Here is a 24,995-nt window from a genome sequence, read left to right as displayed (position 1 = left end):
AAGGGAAAGAATTGATCACATGTAATAGATAACTCAATATAAAATGGATAAGACATGATCAGACAGAACAAAAACATCTTCATAAATACATAGACATGTTCAACATCACTGGTGATCAAGACCACATGGCATACCAATTCTGGCCACTCTAGCAACAAAATTAAATACCAAATGTTGGAGGAGAGACGGTCCAGAGCTCTCCTATGTTGCTGGTGGAAGTGTGAATTGGTACAACCACTACAAAAGTGGGCGTGGCATTGTGTCCTATCATTGAACATTCACCTACCCTATGGCCTAGCTATTCAACTCTTAGGTAAATACATATGCGAATGCCATGGACATATCTATAACAAGAAACATGTGAAAGAACATCTCGTGTTCTTCACACTAGCAAAAAATTGGAAACAGGGACTTCCCTGGTGGTCCAGTAGTTAGGACTGCGCTCCCAATGCAGAGGACCGAGGTTTCATCCCTGGTCAGGGAACTAGATCCCAAATGCAACAACTAAGACCTGGCGCAGCCAAATTAATTAATTTTTAAAAACCTGTAAACAACTCAAATGCCCTTGAAGAGAAGAGTGCATAAATTAACTTTGGTAGACCTACACAATATCACATAGGAGTCAGAGAACTAAATCACAGTGAAAGATAACAATATAATTGTTTTTCAGCAATATAATATTGTTACTATTTAAGTCCCCCAAAATTACACACAGCATGATACATACTTTCTAAAGTTAAAAACACCACATACAGCAAACTTTTGAGAAAGAGACAGACAGACTGGGAAAGAGAGGAAAGAAGGAAAAAAAAAAAAAAAAAGCTCAAATACAGGATGTGGGCGAATGATTACCTCCAGTGAAGAGAGACAGGAGGTTGGAAGATCACAGAGATAGTGGTTATTGTCAAGGTCCTAGATTTTGTTAGAGAAGGGGTTCATTGCATTATCCAAAACAACTAATTAAAAAACAAAAAGAAAGAGATTAGTTCACAGACTAATGATGAGTGCGTGTCATGACCTCAGGATTACAACTGGTCCAATCTGATACATATGCCAGAGATCTTTAAAAGTTTTTAGAAAAATTAAAGAAAGAACGGGCTAAAAATACAGACGTCAATGGGGAGGAGATAATGGCTTTCAGACCCACAGCACCAGACTAACAGTTCAGCGGTTCTTTCTCCTGCCTGCCTACGTGACAAAGGTTTGCCAGAAACCTCCTTCTCTGCCTGAAACTCCAGGTGTCTGAAAATCTTTTTTCTGACCAAACAGGTGCAGAAGCCCTGCAGAGGCTCCGGGACCGAGGACAGCGCCCCATGGACAGCGCCCATAGCCCCGCCTACAGTGGGCATGTCTGGGACCGGGAGACAGGGCGGGGCTTCCACTCGCCCCTGCAGCGCTGCGCTCCAGGAGACACAGAGGGCGGGCAAGGCCGGCGGGAAGCGGCGCGCGCAGTGGCCAGAAGGGGGCGCACCCAGGCCGCGGGCCCCCCACCTTAAAGACCCTCCCCCCACGCCTCCTGTCCCCCCACACCGCGGCCCCGTCAGGCCCTGTGCCCAGAGCTCCTGGGGGCGCCTCATAACTACTGGGCTTGCTCTGAAAATAAAGCGAGAAGGGCCCTGGCCTCGGGCCGGGAGGGATCCGGCCGATCTCTGCTGCCGCGGCGCGGGGCACCGGCATCCCTCAGCGTCAGGCCCCATCGGCATCGCGCCCGTCTGCCCACCTTGCCTTCTTCCTCTGCCCGCTTCACCTGGCGGCTGGGACCGACTGCCGACCCCGGCACTCGGAGAGAGGCCGCAGTGCACCGCGGCAGTGAACCGCGGCAAACAACCGCGGCAACCGGCCAGCCTGGCCGTCCTCCCCGGACGAGAGCCGGGCGAGGACTGCGGGGCGGCGGCCAGCACGCCAGGCCCACGGCCAGCTCCCGAGGACGGCGCCAAATGGGCTGGGCCGCGCTCGCCGGGCCCGCCAGACCGCGCCGGGTCCTCCAGACCGCGCGCCGGGCCCGCCAGACCACGCTCTCCAGGCCGGGTCCGCCAGACCAGACCGCACTGGCGCGGCCCCACCAGACCAGACCGCGCCGGGTCCTCCAGGCCGCGCTCTCCCGGCCGGGTCCTCCAGACCAGGCTGCGCGCGCCAGGCCCGCCAGACCGCGGTCTCCCGGCCGGGCCCGCCAGACCAGGCCGCGCTCGCCCAGGCCCGCCAGGCCGCGCCGGGTCCTCCAGACCGCGCTCTCCAGGCCGGGTCCGCCAGATCGCGCTGGGTCCGCCAGACCGCGCGCTGGGTCCTCCAGACCGCGCGCTGGGCCCGCCGGACCGCGTCAGGCCCGCCGGACCGCGCGCGCCAGGTCCTCCAGACCACGCTCTCCAGGCCGGGTCCGCCAGACCAGGCCGCGCTCGCTGGGCCCGCCAGACCAGCCCGCGCTCGCCGGGCCCGCCAGATCGCGCCGGGTCCTCCGGACCGCGCCAGGCCGTGCGCGCCAGGTCCTCCAGACCACGGTCTCCAGGCCGGGTCCTCCAAGCCAGGCCACACGCGCCAGGCCCACCAGACGGCGCTCTCCAGGCCGGGTCCGCCAGACCAGGCCGAGCTCTCCAGGCCAGGCCGCGCCGGGTCCTTCAGACCCTGCGCTCCGGGCCCGCCAGGCCACGCTCACCAGGGCCCGCCAGGCCGCGCCGGGTCATCCAGACCGCGCTCTCCAGGCCGGGCCCGCCAGACCAGGCCGAGCTCTCCCGGGCCCACCAGACCAGACCGCACTGGCGAGACCCCACCAGAATAGACCGCGCCGGGTCCTTCAGGCCGCGCTCTCCAGGCCGGGTCCTCCAGACCAGGCCACGCACCCCGGGCCCACCAGACCTGCCCGACCGCGGCCTCCAGGCCGGGCCCCCCAGACCGGGCCACGCTCGCCTGGGCCCGCCAGGCCAAACCGCACTTGCCGAGCCCGCCAGGCCGTGGCGGGTCCACCCGACCGCGGTCTCCCGGCCGGGGCCGCCAGACCGCACCGGGGCCACCAGACCACGCGCTGGGCCCTCCAGACAGCGCTCTCCAGGCCGGGCCCTTCAGGCCGCGCTCGCCCGGGCCCGCCAGACCAGGCCGCGCTCACCAGGACCCGCCAGACCAGGCCACACGCTACCGGCCCGGCCCCGCGAGGTCCTCCCGACCCTGCACGCCAGGGCGCCCGCCAGGCCACGCTCGCCCGCGCCCGCCAGACCTGGCCACGCTCCACAGCCCAGGCCGCGCCGGGTCCTCCCGACCCTGCGCGCCAGGCCCTCCCGGCCGCGCTCGCCCGCGCCCGCCAGCCCCGGCCACGCGGCCCCGGCCAGGCCGCGCCGGGTCCTGCAGACCCTGCGCGCCAGGCCGCACTCACCAGAGCCCCTCCGACCAGACCACGGTCCGGGCCTGCCAGGCCTCGCCTGCCACCCTCGGCGTCCGCGGCCGAGCCCAGCCGAGCTCGCAACCCGGCCTCGCTGAGGCTACCGGGTCTGGCCATCGCGCCTCCACCGGCGGCCTCCGGGCCCAGTGCGCGGCCACCGGCCCTCCTCAGCACCTCGCTCAGAGCCTGCCAGCCAGGCCGCCAGCCCGCTCCGTGCTAGCCTCCGACGTGCTCCAGCACGGCCTCCCTCGCGGCCCTTCTCTGTTGTATAGTGTCCTTCCACGTGTAGTGTTTCACGTTATTTCACCAAATTAAGAGTCCCCTCTGTCCAGCTGTGCCCTACAGCTACTGCCTCACTCTTCCGCTCCTCTTTATATGAACACTCTAAAAGAGATTTCTACCCTTGCTACCACCCATCACCGGCCCAGGACACTCCCCCTCCCCTTGTCCCCTGCACTGGCTGTTCCCCCAGAGCCATGTGACTCACTGCTTTTCAGCTTCAAGTCTTTTACTCAAATGTCACTTTCTCAGCGACACCTACTCCACTGAATACTGCTGAACACACTCCTGAGACCCCCCAACACTCCTGACTCTCCCTCCTTTTCTTTTCTACAGCATTCATCACAGTCTAGTATACCGCTTAGCCACTGTTTGTTCTTGTCTGTCTCCCACTCCACTAGACTGCAAGTGCCATAAGAAGAGGGATTTTTGTCTGTTTTGGTGACTGATTCATTCAAATATTTGTTATGAATAAATAAATGAATATTAAGTGTTGGCTGTTTTAAAAATATTTATATATACGTGTATCTATTATGATGTGATTTAACCAAGTAAATCAGAATAAAATATACTACAATTTATTGAACTATCCCCATAGTTAGGCTGTTTCAGTGTATTTGCCACAATTACCAATGCTACAAGTCATTTTTTTGTACAAAAATCTACGTACAGTATAAATTTCTCCACTGGTTAAGATGACAAAAGTACGTTACAGGAATCTAAGCTTTTTAATTTAACAGATAATGCCAGACAACCAGGAGAGATTGTAAATGAGATAAAAACATGAGTTATACCTAAAACTCAACCAGATATCATCTTAAACATCCAACAGAATTATATAATTTTAGAAAATGAAAGATATAAGGCATAAGAGGAAAAGTCATTTTCACATATTAATAGTCAGAAGCAAAATGCAATCTAGTGATCAACCTGGATAGCTGTTGTAGATTTCTGTGAGTGCACACAAGAATCAGACAGTATCACCTGAAGTCGGGGTCAGGCTCCTCAGAGTAAGTGAAGTCACATGACCAGCAACTACAACTGAATTCACTCTATCCTATACCTAGGTCACCTATAAGAAGCCAGTCAGAATCCCAGGCCTTGGTGGTGAGTAACCTCACTTAAAAGCATCCTTCCTCAGTGGATCTGTTACCGTGGTCAAATGGGCTTGTAACAGCCTTCATGAAGTGGACACCTAGTTTTTAACCCCCAGAAAGACTAATTCAATGAAAACCATAGTATTAATACTTAGGATGTTAGGAGGAATGTGAACATATTCAGTATTTTTACATACTTGCAATGTTTAATTTCATAACTAATTCAAAGGTTATCAAGCAATTGATTTAGAATTATGACAGTATTAGAACAGCTAAGAGAATTTCAGGTTTATCATATTTCTACATTTAACTATTAAATTTATAAGAATTATTATTAGTCCTTAAGTTTTTACTGTCAGATTAGACATCTGAAGTACTTTAAAGAGAAATCAAATATATAAAAATGCATAAATCATTTTAAGATGTGAAGATGATTCAACTAGGTTGTAAATGGAACCAAATGTTTGTTCACAGAGTCTATATAAATGACTGCTAAACTCAGATTTATACATGTAACAATATCACTGGCCTAAGGAAGAATACAGGATTTTTTATAAGAAATAATGTAATATTTTTACAAAGTTGAGATCTTAATATTTGTTTCTAAATACAAAAACTGCCCTTGCAGGCAGTATAAAACTCACATCAACAATAATCTTCCCAGAGGGTTATAGACAACCATCCTCCTACAGCAATGTACAAATGTGCCCGTTGCTAGGCTCGCCAATACTCATGATTCAACCATTTACACTTCTGCTGATGGGACTGAAGGAAAACTAGATTTCCTTATTGCTTTGATTTGCATTTATGCCTCGCTTACTAATGAAGTTGAATTGACCATCTGGATTTCTTCTTTTGTGAACTGCCTATTCCTAGACTTTGCCATTTTTCTACTGGGTTGTTTTTCTTATGACTTATTAAGAGAAATTCCTACCTCCTCCAGATTATATTTCTGTTTTACTAGGTTTTTCCCAATGTTCTATTGTCCATAATTTCTGTTACACAATATGAAGGAGAAGTCTAATGTTTCCTAACAAATAAATAGCTTAATTACAACCAAATTTTTAAGTTCTCGTATATATTTGGATCTACTGTTATACTAGCTCTTCTGTTCCTCCAATCTATTGGGAGCTCTAGTTTTTGTGGCTATTTTCAAAATTCACATTATTTTTCCTTTCTAGGAAGTTCATGTTAGTTTCCAGCTGTCCTCCAAGAGCCAGGAATTCAAGTTACCCACCATAGTTCCCATATTAGCACTACAACTGTTTCATGTGACCCTGTGACTGGCAGAACAAGAACCCTGAATAAATCCACAGGCTCTGCAGCTGGCCTGTTAGCATTCAAACCCATAACCACGCAACCTCTGGCACGCTGCCTCTCCATTTAATGCTTCAGTTTCTTCCTTTATAAAATGAGGGAAATTGGATCATCTACTTCAAAAGTTTTTGAATGAATTAAATGAGATACTCTACTTAAAAACATAACACCTGGCATATAAGTGCACACCAAATTTAGTTTTTATTTAGTTATAAAACCAAATTTACAATAACAAATTTAGTTACTTCTACCGTATAACACAAATCAGCAAAATTAGACCTGATTCAAGATCATCTAGGCTAATGTTAATGTCACTCTCATTTGCTCATACTAGTGTGCTTTCCTGAGTTGAAGGACAGGGCAATAACCACCAGTGCTGAAAGTACACATCATCTAGCACACCATTCTCTCCCTCGGGGAGTTTGAGGCCCTAGGAAAAGTATGTCATGTGTGTCTGGGAGTAAAATGAGATTAGAAACAGCTGGTTTATATCATCGTCAACCAGTAACAACTCATCTTTTTAACTCTCCCTTTTAACCAACCTCTCCTAGTCTATCAGGCCCAGCTTTCTAAAAGCACATTTTATCAGACTGCCGCCCCCATTACCATCACAAAGAACCTATAACGGATCCGCTACCTACCCCAGAAAATATCAACTATCCTGGCCTGGCTTTCAAAGCCTACCTAACTTTGTCATTCTCAAATTTTGTGCCAACCTCACAGATCATCCTCCTAGTGACTTGTGTGCATCTGGTATCCATCTATGTTACACTACAGTATACTGTACTACCACAAACTAGAAGACACACTTTCATTAGCCAAAAATACTATAGCCAAGTATTATAATAAAGCCAAGAGGAAAACTACTTTTCCTCTTTCTGAAAACCTAAGTAACACTGGCCAACGGGCCCACTTGTGGCCTCTCTATGAATCATTCCAACCAGGAAACTGGTGATCTCATTTGCAAGTTTTTTAAGTATATCACAAAATAATAAAATTTGGCCCAAGTGCTCAGAACAAGCTGGTGCTTTCTCAGACCTCTAACCTGGGCCTCAAATCCCTGTTACCAGTGTTTTCAGTCCAGGCCGTCTCCATGTCAGGAGAGAGGGAAACCAAACAGACGCTGGACCTCGACCAGCAGACCTCCCAGACCTCGCTCTTCTTACTCTAAACATCACTTTCTAAAAAGCCCTTTTAACTGTGTTTAGGAATTTCCATTTGAGATGACAGATGGGACTACCAAAGTAAGCTGCCCCTCCCAAATCCCAAAACCAACTGAGTACCCTTCTCCTCGCTGCCACACTGTCCCCGGTCACAGGCTGTCTCCACTTCATGACTGACCCTCACCATCAGACCTCGCTACTGAAAATGTCTTGGTCAAAGGTCACCACCAATATCCATGCCATCACATCCAAGGATGACACCAGCTGCTTTTATGTCTGTGCTATGTCTCTTTAGGCATTTGCCCCTTTCCCACTCCACGTAACCTGGTAGGGCTGTCAACCACTTAGACCCATCATCCTTCCAAAGGAAACGGATCCTGACAAAAAAAAAGAGGGCTTTGGGAGAAATGAAATGAGCCCTAGGAAAGAAAGGTTTGTGCTTTTTCCTCTGGGATGGGCAGTCCTTTTCACTATTCAATTTTTAGGGTAAGCCCAAAACCGGTGACCATCTTTGACCCCATGTGAATACAGACTGCCTGAGACTCAAAGCACCACAGAAGAAAGCAGAAAGATACAAGGGGGAAGGGAGCTGGGCACTAGAGGAGATGGGATGAAAAGGGGAGAAAAGTAAAGACAGAGTTTAAGAAAAACATGAGAAGGCAGATCCATGTAGGAAGATCCTTCCACATCAATAAACACAACCGCTCGTAACTCTTCGTCATGACTGACTGCACAGTGTCCCCGAGATGGAGATGCGAGTAACCTAATCTGGTCTCAAACTGGACATTTAAATTGTTACCACTTTTAACTCCTATAAAACATAAAATGTATATTATGTATCATAAGCATGCATAATTGTATAGACAGCTGTATATACACAGAGGCATTTCTGCAAAATTGGGATCCTGCACATCCAGTAATTTAAGAGTAGTTTCACTTACCCACAGAATAAAAGCTGTTTGTCTTCAAGTCATGCACACAAACAGCACTTGATGGTCCACACTGGGCCACATTTCCACAGATGCTGATTTTATAAAGCTTGTTATTTTTGGTATCGACAGCTTCCCATGTATAACTAGAAAGGAAGAAAAGCAATTTGTCACTGTCACTGATCTGCCAATAATTCAACTTCTCTCTAGTTTCACATTCAAGCCACATTTGCTTAAGACTACCCTAACCTAGAAGATACATTCTCATTAGCCAAAAATACTAAAGTCAAACTATGTTAAGATGAATAGAAGCCAGGGCAGAAACCACTAAATACCACCTCACTCTGGTTTAATCCGCCCTAAAGCAGACTCAAAACACCATGAACATTAAAATACTTAAAATTCTACCATTAATTTAAGAATATCAGCTCAGATATCTAATTGCTCAAGAATCATGTTGAATTTTAAGATAGTGACCTTTCCGATCACACTGGAATGCTGAAAAGACAAATGATTGTTTTTAACTTTATCTTCATTAACAACTAGTTATGTTACGAAAGACAGTTGTAGCTCTGGTTTTCCCTTCGACAGCTGCAGTTCAGATCTGAACTGACAAGATGATACTGTGCCACAAGGCCACTGGTCCAGAATCAGACAAAATTTGCTTTGGGTTGATTCACTGTATCAAGCATTCACATGCATTAAAACTCACTGTCTGTTCAAACCTCTGGCAAAGTAGATATGAGTAATCGCCGAGGAATCAATATGCACACTTGGGACAGAATACAGTTGACCCTTGAACAACATGGGTTTGAACTGCTTGGGTCCACTTATATGTGAATTTTTTTTTCACTAAGTACTGTGCTGCCACATTCTGAACCACAGCACCCACGACTGGCTGAATCCACAAATGCAGACTGCAGATACAGAGCACAAACTATAATATTATATGTGAATCTCCAACAGGGGTGGAGAGAGTAGGAGGTGGCACTCCTAACACCTAAGACACTGTTCAAGGGTCAACTGTAATGCTTTGTCAGTTCTGTCATAGCAATCATTCTCAATTCTCCACTCTTCCCAGGAAGAATCTTGTGTCCATTCTGTAAAACTTCCTCAGCAAGGTTAGACAGGAATTGAGGAAAGTAAATAAAAGTCCCTTGCAAAACGCAAAGATACACTACTGCAACAGTATTGTTGAAAGGAAGGAAGATAAATCATATCAGAAGCGCTTAGGCTAGGCCTATCCTGAAGCTGTGCAGGGCCTGGGTGTGAGACCTTGAGGTTGCTAAGCCCTGAGACCATGTGTATGCATCAGGAGTTTACCCAAAAAAGTACCAGCTTGCTGAGAGAATGCACTCCCCCAGAGCAGTCCACTTGCCAGGGCTCCCCTTCCACAGGGCCGTGACTAGGCACAAAACACCAGGCAACATCCCCCTCTCTGCCCAGAGGCCGTCTCCCCAGGAGCCCCACCCAGCAATGGAGGAACCCCAACAGTGGGGTTACCGGCAGGAGAGGAGCCAAGCATTCTCCTGAACCCAGGTCTAGAGACTGATCGACTCCACCTGCCAGGAAGCCAAGGACCTGGGCTGCAGAGCATGCCCCTGGGAGTTCTCACAGTCCCTGAAGCCTGAACACCAGGCTGGCATGCTTTGCTAAGTGCCCGGCTGGGCTCAAATGCAGATGCCACTGAACTCTCAGCCTCTTCACTGGTAACACGTTAGAGTCACCTCCCAGAGTCAGGAGAGCTACACAGCCTGAGAAAATGACCCAGTTAACACCAGGTGCGAGCAAGTCATCCATCAAGGCCTGTGTTTTTAGACCTTCACTTTCATTCACTCGCTTCACAAATATCTTAAGTACTTAGTGAGAAGTACCGCAATGATCAAACAATGATCAGACCAAAAACTCCCTGCCCTCCTGGAGTGTACATTCCAGGGGCGGACAGAAAATAAACAGGTAAAGAAATACACAGGAAAATTCCACCGCCTAACACAGGCATGCTTTACCAAAAACAAAATAGCAGAACGTGATAGGAAATGACCAAGCAGTTACTTCACATCATCAGAGAAGTCTTTTGAAATCATACTCACGTGGGGACTTGAGTGACAAAAAGAGCAACCCAGAGGGAGCCATGGTGGGAAGACTATTCCGGCAGCCTGACTAGCCATTTTGAGGTCCCGAGGTAGGAATACACTTAGCACGTGGATGGAAAAGAAAGGAGGGCCCTGTGGCTGGAGCAAGATGGATGAAGAGACCAGGAGAAGATGAGGTCCGGGAGATGGGGATACCTGGTCACACAGATTAAAGGAACCAGTTTTGATTGTGTACGTGAAGCAGAGAAAGGCCACTCAAAGATGCTATGGATCTTTCCTTAAAATTTTAAGCTAGTGTTTTTATTTGTAGAGTATTAAACTTTTCTACTAATTACAGTTAATTAAGGAAAATCGTGAGTCTCTTACTCGGGACCCCTAAGTTTTTCCAGGATAGCAAACATCAAACTTAAAGCCAAATTTAAAGCAGTGGCATCATTAAAGTGTTCCATAATCCTAAGAACATGAGAGATGTGTGAAGGTATTTTAGAATGAGGAATCAGCTCTAAAGACATCCACATGAAAATGCTACGCTTTTCTTAAAACAGAAACCCACTGCTGTTTTTTGCACAGGTGACAGCTAAATAAGGTGGATGTAAAGAATGTGTGTCTGTGGAGCAGAAAAGAGATGGAAAAGAGTAAAGTGGGAATGTTGTCCTGATTATCTGGAAATCAGGATTCCTAGAAAGAAAGACGTTGCTCCAGTCAATTATATTTCTTTTCTCTATTTGTATTCCGTATTTGCTTTCCGTCAAGATTTATCAAAATGGTAAGTGGTTATGGGAGGTAAGGTGGGGAGGATCCTGTGAAAGTACTTGAGTGCTGGGTATTTTCAGGGGTTTGATTTAACCACTCACCACAGGGTAGCGACTCACAAACCCAAACTGCAGCACTCGGGCAAAGAGTCCTTCGTCACCTCCCTTAAAAATGGAGAAAGGGCATCTGCAGGCCGTCAGTATTTGAAATGCTTGGATTCCAATGGACACATATCTGCTTTAAAACAGACACACATGCCCAGCGCCTGTATCATTTTAGGAGTTCACAGATAATCATTCTGTTGAAATCACTGATCTGAAAACTCACAGAGCATATTCCAAAAACTATAGCGTATCCTGCTATGCCCCCAGTTAGACTAAATTCATCACCTAGATAAGCTTTTGCTAGTAGGAAATTTTTTTTTAAAGACGACTTCATTAAACTTGAAAGTCATATAAATACCTGATAGCACTTTCTAAGAAAATTACACGTTTGGAACTAGATGATTCTAGACTCCTTGCCAGACTGAAGGCCAAACCACCAGAATGGCCTAGGCTGATATCATTCTTTAAATTTATGCTAAAGTTTTAAAGCACCATGGTCAGAAACAATAAAAGTACATAGACTAAATAACACCGAATGATTCATTTGAAGAATAACAACCTTTTGTCCAAAAGTTTTCCACTAGAAAATTCTGTACATGAAGTGAACACGTATAGCCAAAATAAGGAAACCCAACGGTATGATTTATTTAAGAGTCAAGCAACTGAGATTGTTCAGCTGAAATCCTCAGAAAACTCTATACTCTAAACTAAGCTTTTTGCACCTACACAAGTAAAGAGGGAAAAAAACTAACAGGAAAAAATGAGACCAACATATTAGACCAAAGAGAAAACTAAGCTGTAATATTAAAAATTTAAACTTTTAGCAGGAACCAAACCATGGAAGAAATTATCTGCAAGTTGTGTGGACATGTAGTCTTCACTCAGACACACATACACACACACCACACACACACAAATGTTTTAAATATATTTGCTCTACAAGCAGCTTCTGCAGTAGGTTAGGCATGAAAGCCCAGTGGGCATTTTTATGAAACTGTGACACATATCAGGTCAAGGCTTCTTCTACAAGACACCACAGTTCTATGCTGTCCTCCATCTCATCTGTGGGAAACAGGATGCAAAGAAGTGGAGCAGAAGAACCACGAAGGCCAGAGGAAGCAGGTGGTCCACGGGAAACATCACCCAGAAGTCCCTCTCACTTCCTAGTCTTGCAAAATTCAGTGCATATCCTCCGAGGACGCTGCCTAATCCCAGTGAGAAATGCTCTTCTGGACACAAAACCACCTGTGCAAGAGCCCTGCGTTTGAAAATTAGCAAAAGCAAGCAAAATCCTTGCCATTCTACCTCATTTTCCAGAGTATAACATGTCATTCATTGGCCAATGTCCCCCTCCCACTCTTAAAAACTCCAAATTATTTTCAAAGCAAACCTGACGATTAGACACACGGTGCATGGACGATGCCCCCCAGACCGCGGGGGCTGGTCCCCGCCGTGTCCTTAGCTCTGATACCCGCCCCCCGGCACTTCCCACCACCCATCGCTAGATCTTCTTAGGTGTCTGGCATCCCAACTGCCCTGTGACTCTGGACAGGAGTGTCCTCTGCCCCAGAATAATGACTCGCTGACATACAAATGGACAGAATCAATATATGCTCGCAGGGTGGGAAGGAAACCAGCCAGTGAAGTACGAACGCGTCACAGCAAACGCTCACCGCAGGCGCTGACGGCCACTCGGCAAGCCGCCCAAGCACCTCCGGCCGTCGTTCAACTCTCTCAAACTCCTCCACTTCACAGTCAAAGACGCCAGGGCTCAGAGACATGAAGCCCCTCGCCCAACATCACACAGGTATGAAATGACAAGGCCAGGCGTACACCAGGTCTGTCTCAGCTCCAAAGGCACGTGTTTACACGAAGGCAAACTGCCTCGTTTACTTGCAATTTTTTACAGTTTTTTTAACTTTTCAGAAAATATTTACTTTCGATTGTTCACACTGAAGCTGGCAAACCATGCCAGGGCACTTCAGAATTTACATCGTGTCACAACAGATGCCCCTCACATGGCAGCTCCTGTGCGGCCCGTCGACTTCCAGAGAGCGCGGATGCACCTGAGCTCCGCCCCTGCGGCGAGGCTGGGACCTCTGTGAAGACCCAGGCTGCGTCACGTCAAGCGGATCAACAGACGGGACCCTCGTCGGAGCGCGAGTTCTTGCCGAAGTTTCAACGACTGCCGCTATTTACCACCACCCCGTCCATCCAGCTCTGCTTTCTCTTCTGCGTCGTGTGAACTGCCAAACACCAGAGGCACTGCCTTCTGCAGCCTCTCTTCCCTCACCCAACCGGTTTCCGTGGAAAGGATATCAGTTCCCGCAGCCCCCTCCTTCCCACTGGTCGCCTTCACCTCACCTCTGTATCCAGGCTGGCTGAGGATTCCACGAAGAAGGAACACATCTATATTGTTCTCCTTGCCTCAGAGTCACACCCTCCTTTAAAATGACTCCTTAGCTCAGCACGAAGCTGCCCTCCAAAAACCTCAGCCAAGAGTCCAATAGTAAGGAACTGGGATAATACCCTGCAATCACACCATCAAGCCAGCAGGGAACAGGGGAGAGGGCAGAAGTCACACACAAGACAGACGACTTTAAGCGATGGATGATTGATTGATTGATTGCTTTTATTGGCTGTGTTGGGTCTTTTTTTTTTTTTTTGCTGTGCGCGGGCGTTCTTTTTAGTTGTGGTGAGTGGGGGCTACCCTTCATTGTGGTGCGCAGGCTCCTCACTGCCGTGGCGTCTCTTGTTGCAGAGCATGGGCTCTAGGCACGTGGGTGTCAGTAGCTGCAGCACATGGGCTCAATAGTTGTGGCTCATGGGCTCTAAAGCGCAGGCTCAATAGTCGCGGCGCACGGGCTTCGTTGCTCCACGGCATGTGGGATCTTCCTGGAGCAGGGATGGAACCCGTGTCCCCTGCATTGGCAGGCGGATTCTCAACCACTGCGCCACCTAGGAAGCCCTAAGAGATGTATGATTTTAAAGTGAATTCTGGGGACTTCCCTGGCGGTCCAGTGGGTAAGCCTGCACGCTCCCAATGTAGGTGGCCTGGGTTCAATCCCTGGTTGGGGAACTAGATCCCACACGCCACAACTAAGAGTCCACATGCCACAACTAAAGATCCCACGAGCCATGACTAAGACCCAGCGCAGCCAAAATAAATAAATTAACTAAATAGATATATTTTTAAAAACAAGTAAAGTGAATTCTGAGGCTGAGGGACGCCCTGGACACGGACAACTCATCTCAAGGTATAAGCTGAGCACACATGCTCTCGTTCCCTTGGTTAAAGAAAGCTTGAGACCACCTGCCGGACGGTAATCCCATCGCCTCTGCCGAAACTACCCTGGGCGACAGCAGTTGGTCTGCGTCAGTTCCGTGGCACAGAGGTTCCATTTTAACCTCACTTGGTTTACATTTCATAATATCCTGAAAGGTGCTGGCAGATCACCAATTATAAGGAAGTACACAAACAGCGTACTGTCAACCAACCCAGAAACAGGAAGGCGTTTCTACTTTCCCAATCCTGCTCGGCAAATGCCACACTGAGAACCCAACCTGGTCAAAACGGGACCAATCCAAGGGCACCAAGGAAGAAGCAAATCTAACTGACCATCACAACTGCCTAGAGAAAGCTTCATGAAGAGAAACACAGAGCCATCTCCACTGAATGTGGTACAAACATCTGTCCAGAAGAGAGCAGTCAAAAGAAAAAGCCAGAGGGCAACAACTGGACAGTTATTCTCAACTATCTGACACTGGTGTCTTAATGTGACGCCCCTCAAGTTTTCAAAATATCATCACTGAATACCTGCAAAACTGCAACACCCTGCAAATATCATTTGGGGTTCTTGCCAGTCTTTAAAATAGCTAACATCTAAAATGAAATACATCGAGTTCAATTATAGTGGTTAAGACCTCACCTTCCAATGCAAGGGGTGTGCATTCAATCCCTGGTGGGGGAACTAAGATCCCACATGCCTCTCGGCCAAAAAAAACCGAAACATAAAATAGAAGCAATATTGTAACAAATTCAGTAAAGACTTGGGAAATGGTCCACAGCAAAAAGTTTGTTCCACATCAAAAAAACTTTAAAAAAAGGTTCAATTATAAAATGTATGGAATGCCCAACCTCTTAAAGAAAAAAAGAAATCTTAGAAAACGGAGTCCCTTCCCTGCAGCACAGAATAGCTCCATAACCCTTCATTCCATCCTTTCCTCACCTATTGCCACACAGCCACATTCTTTTGAAAGTTTAGCTCACTCACTTCCCATGAGTCTTGGGGTTATGGTAATGGCCATGTGCCTGTTAAACATCTGATTACTGGTGTACAATCATTAGTACATAAAGCAGGATAGAGGTATGATAGAATCAGTAATGAAGTTAATAAGCACGTGTGAATCTATAATTTGGCTTCCTTTAAAAGACCAAGTTGGTGATATACGAGCTAAATTCACATAGCATGGTCACTGGCTAGAGCAATGTTTTTCTGAATCTAGAGTGAGCAGCACATACCAAATCTGGGAGACAAGGAGAACACAAAGTCTTTCCAACATGAACATCAAAAAAGATTTCTCTGCTTCTGTCCTGCATCCAAGTCCTCTAACAGAATATTTAGGAAACTTGTGGCTCAGTACTGCCTCTTATCAATATCAGATAGTTTCTCAGCTCATACCTCCAGACCACCAACCCTTCAAAAATCTGGAACAATCTCCTAAAATAGGAAGTGGGAGAGGGTGGAAGGAAATGGCCAGGGGAAAGGAGATCATGGAAAGAGGCAGGGTTTCCAAAATGGACATTCGCAGCAGAAATTTCAAGAGCGTAATGCAACCACTGTTGTCAATAACTTTTTGCTGCTAACACTAAGAGAGAAAAATCTGATTTGGCACAACAAATATGCACCCTGATCTGAAGGCGGGGGGAACACATGAATGTGACACAGCATCATGGCCAAAGCTTATATAGGAAGTACTTCACTTCCTATTCTAACAAACCCACAAAGCTGTGGATAAAGATACGGGGCCAGCAAAAAAAAAAAAAAAGCAAGGAAATGCCAGACATTCGTCTCTGGTTTTCCCTGGTAGTTACACAGGGTCTGGGAGCAGGAAGCCAGCTCTCTGGAGAGGGATCTGATGGAGGCGAGGCTCTAAGTCAGCGTTAGAGGCCAAGGCGCCAGGGGGTCGTCAGGGATGCTTTTAAAACCAGCATCATGAGTTGAGTGACCGGGAGAGGTCATGTGAACTAGAGGCGACCTCCCCGGAAAGGTGCCAGGGCACCAGGGAAGGAGCCCACAGACCTGGGCTTAAGCCCTGCCCCACCCTGACCAGCCCTGTGGGACACACTTAAGCTCTCTGAGCCCCACCTTCCCAGTCCACAAAATGAGCTACCCCACAGCCACCATGAGGAAAATCAAGACTGGGAACGCGGAGCTTTTGAGAGACTAGGATCTAAGCTCTCACCTGGATCAACACCAGGACTCAGACTGCTTAAAAACTGAGTTTACAAAAAAGTTGGCTTGGTAAGTCTTTCCTAAAGGACTGTCACGTGACACTGCCAGGCCCTGGAAAGAAGAGAGAAAGGGAGGGGGCAGGCCCTTGCTTTGGGGCCATCTCCAAGGAGCAGTTCAAGACAGACACTGGAAGCTCAGGGTACACACACACGTGTATACACACACACACACACACACACACCACCACCACCACCAGCCACCTCCTGGGATATCTCAGGAGACAGGACAGGCACTCTGGCCCACCCAAGCTCATGCCATGTAGCCACCACCTGCCACCAGAACAGAGGCCTGATGAATCAGAAACTTGTGCAAAAGGACAGCAGATACTCTTCCTCAAGAGCACTGCAAGGCAGGGATTCTTAGTAAATTGGCAAGTGCCCTCCACAACAGAAATCCACCAGGAAGGACCTGCCTGTCCGTCGTCTGCTACACCCCCCGCATTTTTGCTCCCATCAACTCTGCAGTACCAGAATGCAGGCCAGGATTTCAACTTGAAACCCCATTCGGCGAGGACCTTTTTAAAATCTGGATGCTCTTATATTCTAGTCCTCAAATACAGAAAGAAGGGTTGAATTACAGGCTAAACCTCCTCCTTAATTATACAGATGTCGGAATTCAACTGCCTTTAACGTCAACCCAGCCCACGGCATACATAGAAATCAAACCTTAAGGCTCCATCCCCTCACAGGCCATCACCAGTGTCCCCCAAACCCTCTGAGACCCAGTACCCTTCCTTCAGAGCCCTCAGTACAAGAGAAAGTCTGCCTTCCTAATTTCCAGGCTGTCAGCACGGCTGCTATCAGGGGTGAGTTCTTCACAAAGGCCAGTGAGATTGTTACAGGAGAAAAGTCTCTGCTTTGAAGATGCTGGGGTCACACAACTCAGAAACCCTAACACCTGGCTAGGCACAGGAAGCACTGTGCCATTTCAGCTATCACCTTTCTGAGTTCATCTAAAAGAACAGCAACTATATGCCCCCCCACACACACCACCCACACACTTTCACTGAATGACCGACAAACACTGTCACTACCTCCACCCAAGCTCTCCAGGCGGCCCCTAAATGTGCTTTCCCCACAACCCTCCCCCTCTCTGAAAATGGCAACTGCATTCTTCCAACTGCTCAGACCAAAAACAAAAGGAGTCAGCCTTTTTCCTCTTCTCCTTACATCCCATATCCAATCATCGGCAAATCTATCAGCTCCACCTTCAAAGTATCCAGAATCTGACTCCTTGTCACCACAACCCTGGTCCAATCTGTTGTCACTTCTTACCTGGCCCATCAAAAATCCCAGCTTCTCCCTAGGGCCACCCCCACTTTAGGTCACTCCTGTGCTCGAAATCCTCCCAGGCTCCCACTCCCTCAGAATAAAAGCCAGAGTCATTCTTTTTTTTTTTTTTAATATTTTTTATTGAAGTATAGTTGATTTACAATGTTGTGTTAAGTTCTGCTGTACAGCGAGGTGACATACACACATACATTCTTCTTCAGCGTCATTCTTGATGGCCTGTGGGACCTGGCCCCGCAGCTAATCCTCTGCTAAACAGTCCTGCCTTCCACCCTCTCCCTTGCTCACACTGCTGCAGCAACGAAGGCCCCAAAGCCACTTCCCGACCACGTCAGCCAGCATCCCGGCCGGAACATCTGATATGTGAGTCCCTCTGCCTAGAACACCCTTCCCCTGTTAGATGCGCAAGTTCCACCCTCACTTCGTTCGAGGTCTCTGCCTACAGAAAGACCTCAGGACAGTGCACCGTCCGTGAGACAGCCCCACCCACTCCTCTCTCCCCTGCCTCGCTCAGCCCGTCCACCCAAGCGTCTAACTCACATGGCTGCTTCTAAAGGATCAACTCTCAAGATGCATAAGAGAGAGAGAGAGAAAGCCTTGTGGGCTTCTCACTTTGTGGTGAGTAACACTCCTCCGGCAGACAGCAGATGGAGGGGCAGGGGCCTTGGAGGACACTGAGGGTGACTCAGTGGAGACACGCCCTTGTCACTTCTAGGAAGCCACCCCTTCAGCACTTCCATGCTGGTGGTTTGGGTTTCTATTTGCAGGCCACAGGCGAGGAACCAGAGTGCTAGGGAGTGGCTTTCAGTACAAAACAGTGTTTTTTAAATGTCTAAGTGGTTTTCAACTAGGAGGAATCACACAGGTGGCAACAAATTAATGTTACACACAATCAAGACCCAGTGGTCAGTGGACTCCTGGATGAGCGCTCCATGTGCACTCGGCAAGTTTTATTAGCACACACGTGTATGTGCACTGAAGCACAAACGCTCTGATTTAAGGGACAGCTCCTCCCAGGCCGCCCACTGGCAAAGGCCACATGTCACTGTTCCCATATCCCTTCATCTCTCCCGGTCCCTCCATATCCCAAAACAAAACCAAAACTGACACTTTCACAGCCTCTCCCAGCCCCCAACAAACAGTGAAATGTTCAGGACCCTGTTGCCTCCCCCTGGGGAAGCGGCCCTCCGTAGGTTCACGGGAGGATCTAAAAGCACCAGCACAGTCCCACCGAAGGTCTCTGGATGATCTGAAGGGCAAGTTCCACGCTCACAGAAATTAGAGGGACTGGGCTCTCCCCACCCACTGTGGAGCACGCACACAGGCCAGTTACCATGAGGACAGAAATAGGCGTGTGACACACTGCTTCGGGCACCTCAAAACCCCAGCAGTGGCAGCTGGTTCTTAAGTTGTACAGCAAAGCAGAGCTGACGAAGGAAGGGCTTTCATATCCATCCCACTGGCCTGCATTCTTGCGCCCGGTCTCCACCTACATCAGACGCCCTGGAATCCAGCACCCACCCCCTCCAGGGAAGCCAGGATGGGAGCCCCTTCTGACCACGGACACCCGTGCAGAAGTCCTTGGAAGACGAACGAGGAGGCTCGCTCTTCCTCCCTGGACGGTGGACTAATGCAGCCACCACAGGAAGGAGGAGACGATACCAAGAAAATGGTAGGAAAGGTCCTGGGGCTGCCCGACATACAGTACCTGGCACCCGCCCCAGCCCCACACCTCCAGGTGTAAGCAAACTCGAGTGGGCTTTCTGCTACTCAGAGCTGAAGGATTCCTGAAGGATATATACCTCAGAACCACAGAGTTCTGGATGCAAAATGGACCCTGAGAATCACACAGCCCAGTGGTTTTAAAACTTTTTTGGAGTGTCTTTTTTTGGAGACGTGTCTTTCTCGAAAGGGACTCTTATGTGGGGTGCCAGTGTATAAAATGGATAAAGAAGAAATGCCCTCTGGTTGAGGCAGAAAACCCTAGGCACTAACGGGGAACCCAGGGGTGCAGAGTAACCAGCTAAAAATATCACTGACCTAATGCCGAGACTCTTCACTTACAGAAAGAGAACAAGCACTGCCACCACCACCATTTATGAACGCTGAGGCTGGCCGGACACTTTAACGGGCTCTGGCTGTCACACCACCTTAAAAATGTGATTAGCACCCTGATTTGACACAGAAAGAAATCAAAACCTCAGCAGATCAGTAACTAGCCTGAGACCGTACAACCAGTAAAGGAAGAGTCCACACTCAAGAGCAGGACAGTGACTTCCGACCCTCCACTCCCACCCTTTGTGAGGAGGAAACTGAGAGCCACAGAAAACAAGTGATTTGCTGCAGCCAACTCAGCGATCCAGCTCTCCTGACCCCAGCTGCAAGCAGAACACACTGTGCTCTGCCAATCGCAATCAACAGGGCTCAGCAGCTGTCTCCGAGTAGGAACAGGGCTGGGAGTGATACTTAGGAGGACAGAAAAGCACCTAAGACCAGCCAGAGACACACCAGCCAGAGGAACGCCCTGCCCATCCCCCGCTCTTCCCCAACAACTTGCAGCCAAGCTCCAACAACTGCTCCCAGCTCAATCCTGCACAGCTGCACAGAAAGAGGCCACAAATGTCCCAGAGGAGCCTTCCAGCAAAGAGCACAGTCAAGAAGCACCAGGCGTCACAAGGGCACCAACACCATGAAAATGAGATGACAAATGCCAGCAGAGGTACTGGGGCCAAGGAGAGAGAAGTCATAGAGCAACTGGAGAACTTTACATCTTCCAAGGGGTGAGGAAAGCTGTGGCATCCATGAAGAACAGGCAACTGTGAATACACAGCAACTCTAGACCTTGTGGGAATTTTTTAAAAAACAGGAAACTTGAAGAGCTTATGAACAACAGGAGAATTGCTAGGCTGGGAGACAAGACACAAGACATTCTTCAGGAACCCTGCCCAAAGTGGTAGTCAGATACAAAGTATAACACACAAACCAAGCAGGCCAAAGTATAAATTATGATCAAGAAAGGCTGAATGGCACAATTAACAAAACTTTGACCCAAGCAGAGAACATTTTTTCCAAACACACAGAACACTCTTAACTTGACTAGGTGCTAGGCCACAATTCCACCACATTTACTGCCCAGAAAGGGAGCGGAAATTCCATTTACCTGGGGGAAAAAAGGTTTTAAAAAATTTGTGGGTCCAGGAAGTTTAAATAGTTTGAACTTCTGGGTACAAGAAGGAAATATTTAGAACTAAAGGATGAAAAAACTATGTATCAAAACCTAGGAGTAGTATAGGACTCACTCAAAGAAACACAGCTCTAAATTCATCCCTTAGTTACGTAAACTGACTTAAAAGATTTAAGCTTTCAACTTAAACTAGAAAAAAAAAAAGAGGATAAACAATAAGGCCCTACTGTGTAGCACAGGAAACTACATTCAATATCCTGTGATAAACCATAATGGAAAAGAATATGGAAAAGAATATATATACGTAACTGAATCACTTTGCTGTACAGCAGAAATTAACACAACACTGCAAATCAACTATACTTCAACAAAATAAATTTTAAAAAAAAAGAAAAAAGAAAAATTAGAAGTTAGCAATAGAGAGCAGAAATTAATAAAATCAAAAATTAACAGTGATAGAAATGGTGAACAAAAAAAATGCTAGTTCTTTTGAAAAGAATAAAAAGGGTAGAAAAAAATTAGCGAATATGATTAAGGGGAAAAATGCACAAACATCAGGAATTTTTAAAAGTTACCTACAGATTCAAAAATATTTCCAAAAGCACGAGAGTAGCATGCTACATATTTATATGCAAATACATAATTAAAATGACAATTTCCTAGGAAAATACAGATTATCAAAATTGGCTCACGAAAAAGTACAGATAAATAAAGTAGATGAAACAAACAGTAATCAAAACTCCTCTTCCACTACATTCTACCTCCACAAAGGCACCAGGCCCAGATAATTTTACTAGTGAATTCTACCAAAACTTAAGGAAGAGAAATTGTCCATCCTATACAAAAACTGTTCCATAGCATACAAAATACTAAAAGCTAACTGGCTCTTTCCACAAAGCAAACATTCTTGATACTAAATTCGGCCACTTAAAAACATAGCTGCAGGCCTCCTATATAAAATAGAAATAGGTATATTTCTATTTCACCCTCTCCTCACATCATATATAAAAATGAACTTGCAAAACGGATCACAAGGCTAAACATAGTGTTAAAACTATTAAAATTTCTAGAAACAAACATAAGAGAGAGTACTTTTTTACCTTAGAGTAGACCAGTGGTTCTCAACTGAAGGTAATTTTGCACCCACCCACCCCTCCAACACCCACCCCCCCCCCCCCCCCCCCGCTCCCCCCACCTGGGGTCATTTAAAATGTCTGAAGACATTATTGTTTGTCACAAATGGGGGGAGGGGTTGTTCCTGGCATCTAATGGGTAGAGACCAGGGGTGCTCTTAACATCCCACAATGCAAAGATTTATCCAGACCAAATGTCAAATGTGCTGAGGCTGAGAAACCTTGGTACAGGCAAAGATTTCTTAGGCTACAAAAAGCACAAACAATTAAAAAAAAAAAAGATAAATTGAAGTTCATCAAAATTAAGAAATATCTGTTCCTAAAAAAAAAAAAAAAAAAAAGAAAGAAAGAAATATCTGTTCCTCAAAGGATATATTAAGGAAATAAAAAAACAAGCCAAAGACTGGGGGGAAATACACATTATACATATACCCAGAATACATAAACAACTCTTAAAACACAGTAAGATGACCCCCAAAAAAAATGTGTTAAGGGATGAGGGGCAAAAAAAAATTTTTTTTAAAAGAATCACTACAAAAGATATCCAAATGGTGGATAAGCACATGAAAGATGTTCAACAACATTAGGCATCCTAATAAATAGAAAAAGAGAAGTTCAACATCATGAGTCAGCAGGGATATGAAAATTACAACCACACTGAGCTACCACTAGAACCCACTAGGATGGCTAAAATTAAAAAGACTGGTAAGATCAAGTGTTGTTGACAAGAATATAGAAACACCGGAACTCTCACACTGCTGATGGGAATGCAAAATGGACAACCACTTCGGAAGTCAGTTTGACAGCTCACTGCCCATTCACTGAGCAATCTCACTCCTAGGTTTTTTTGTTTTTTTTTTTAAAAAAAAGATGTCCACACAAAATCTTATACACAAATATTCACAACAGCTTTGTTCATAATAGCCAAAAACTAGTAACATCTAAATTAGTCTTGGACCAAAAACAAAATCAAAACTAAGACTACACATTATTTAAAATCAGCAAAAATATTTTTAATTTAAAAATTAAATAAATAAAATAAAATTAGCAAAAATAAGGGGAGGATGTCATTGCTGCTTCCCTGGGAGGAGCAGTGGTGGCCAGCAGTCTTCCGGGTCCCAGTGCTTGGTGGTGTCTCCACTCAAGCTCTGGCCCCACCCAATTCTCCCCTCTGCTTAAGAAATGCCTAAGGAATGCCTGGAGAAAAAATGAATCCTGTGTCACCTTGCCAGGATTAAAGGTGAAGAGACACCATTAGCATCAATTCAGGCCTCCCTCCCTCACTAGCCATGAGTCAGCTACAAGGAAAATACAAAGGACCCACAAGCATACCCAATCTCAGCTACCTCCACCTCTTGACCAGTGGGGGCACTGCCAAGAGGGCTAGTGGCTGGGAAAATAAAAAGGAAAGAGAAAAGAAAATAGAGAAAAAGACAGTATCTGCAAAGTAATGAGTTACTTTGTACCATCAGTCTCAGTTCTGCGACCCTCGTGAATTCTCTCCGCAAAGCACAATACAGTTTTATATGCCAAGATCAAAATAAAGATGAGAAATCTAAATTATTTTACTCAACCCCATCTTTTAAAAATCCCTCTGTGAAACACTGATAAAAGACATGAAGCCCAATCAGGAATTCATTTGCTGGGAATCTGTCAGGATGCTGTTCTAAGAATTAAAGCATGGGGTCTAATGTACCCGTAATTAACAACCTTGGGCTACACACACTTACTGTTGCAAGAAACGTATACACACAAATGGATGTGGTCCAGGTTCAACATGTGGCCTAAATTAGGCATATAAGCACTATTCCTTTGGAAAAATTGCACGGAAAAAAATATCTCCTTAGAGACATCAACTAAATCAACCTCAACTCTCAACTGACTGCATTATTCTCCTGTCCTCAATATAATAAAAACTTTCCAGCATTTATACCCAAACAATTGGGGGAAAACTTGTCCTGAATAAATTTTAAGGTACTTAACTACCTAAACCAAGCCAACCCAAAGCGTTACTTTATAACTAGTACAAACTGTTAAGATCTCATTCATTAAGAATGTTGTTAACACCAAAATAAAGCGTGGAAACTCACCGATTACCTATGTGCAATGGCCTTTTACAAAGCGTATCTCATATGGTAAAGAATAAAGCTATGGACAAGTGGAGGGCCTTCTGGTCACTTTCAGTGACTCCGCATGGCTGGCCTCTGGCCCCCTCACCTCTTGTTCTCGTGGGTCCTGCCCCAGCGACCTTTGGACATCCCTCACCAGCACAGCACTCCTTCAGGCCCAAGGATCTCCATGCATGCCAGACCCACGGGCGGCCTCTGCATTCAAGTGCTTTCTTTCTACTACACACTACCTCCCAAGAAATAGCTGCGTGGTTAGAATCACCGACTTTTTTCACAGCACAGGACCCACCTAGGGCATCAATTCTCATGAAGCTTAAAAAACATACGACTTAGGCTCTCCAAAGAATAAGCGCTCAAAGGACCGAGAGCGCAGATACATTTTGGGAAACTTGCCTTTGTCGTGCCTGCTTTTCAGCGCCCAGCTCTCTCCACGGGGTACAAAGACATTAAAGCTGCTGCTGAGACAGTTGCTCCACTGCTTCCTTCATCCCACCCCCAATTAACTAACTGCAAGGGGACGGCACCCTGCCCACCACCCTCATCCCAGGGAGGGTCAGAGGCACATGGGTGCCTGAAGTAGGCCCAGACTTCCCTCCCATTGGTCCTAAGGGACTGCAGGTGAAAAGTACCCTCTCGGGTTCA

At 46.9% G+C, this 24,995-nt stretch overlaps 2 protein-coding genes across 3 annotated transcripts in view; one reads left to right on the top strand and one right to left on the bottom strand.

Moving 5' to 3' along the window:
• The window catches only part of IGF2R (insulin like growth factor 2 receptor), a 104,285-nt gene that overhangs the window by 76,450 nt on the left and 2,840 nt on the right, over nt 1-24,995 (bottom strand). For both annotated transcript variants that reach the window (XM_057738060.1, XM_057738061.1), the window contains exon 2: nt 8,165-8,298. In XM_057738060.1, the coding sequence (XP_057594043.1) occupies nt 8,165-8,298 (134 nt within the window). The remainder of the gene's footprint in view (nt 1-8,164; nt 8,299-24,995) is intronic.
• LOC130855108 (basic proline-rich protein-like) lies at nt 1,938-3,587 on the top strand. The gene has a single exon (XM_057738062.1). The coding sequence runs from the start codon at nt 1,938-1,940 to the stop codon at nt 3,585-3,587; it is 1,650 nt and encodes a 549-aa protein (XP_057594045.1).

Source organism: Hippopotamus amphibius, chromosome 6 (assembly GCF_030028045.1).
Source record: "Hippopotamus amphibius kiboko isolate mHipAmp2 chromosome 6, mHipAmp2.hap2, whole genome shotgun sequence".
NCBI lineage: Eukaryota > Metazoa > Chordata > Mammalia > Artiodactyla > Hippopotamidae > Hippopotamus > Hippopotamus amphibius.
This window is presented reverse-complemented; position numbering and strand designations above follow the sequence as displayed.

Coding starts and splice junctions, on each gene's coding strand:
- LOC130855108 (XM_057738062.1), top strand. CDS start 1,938: ATGGGCTGGGCCGCGCTCGCCGGGCCCGCCAGACCGCGCCGGGTCCTC.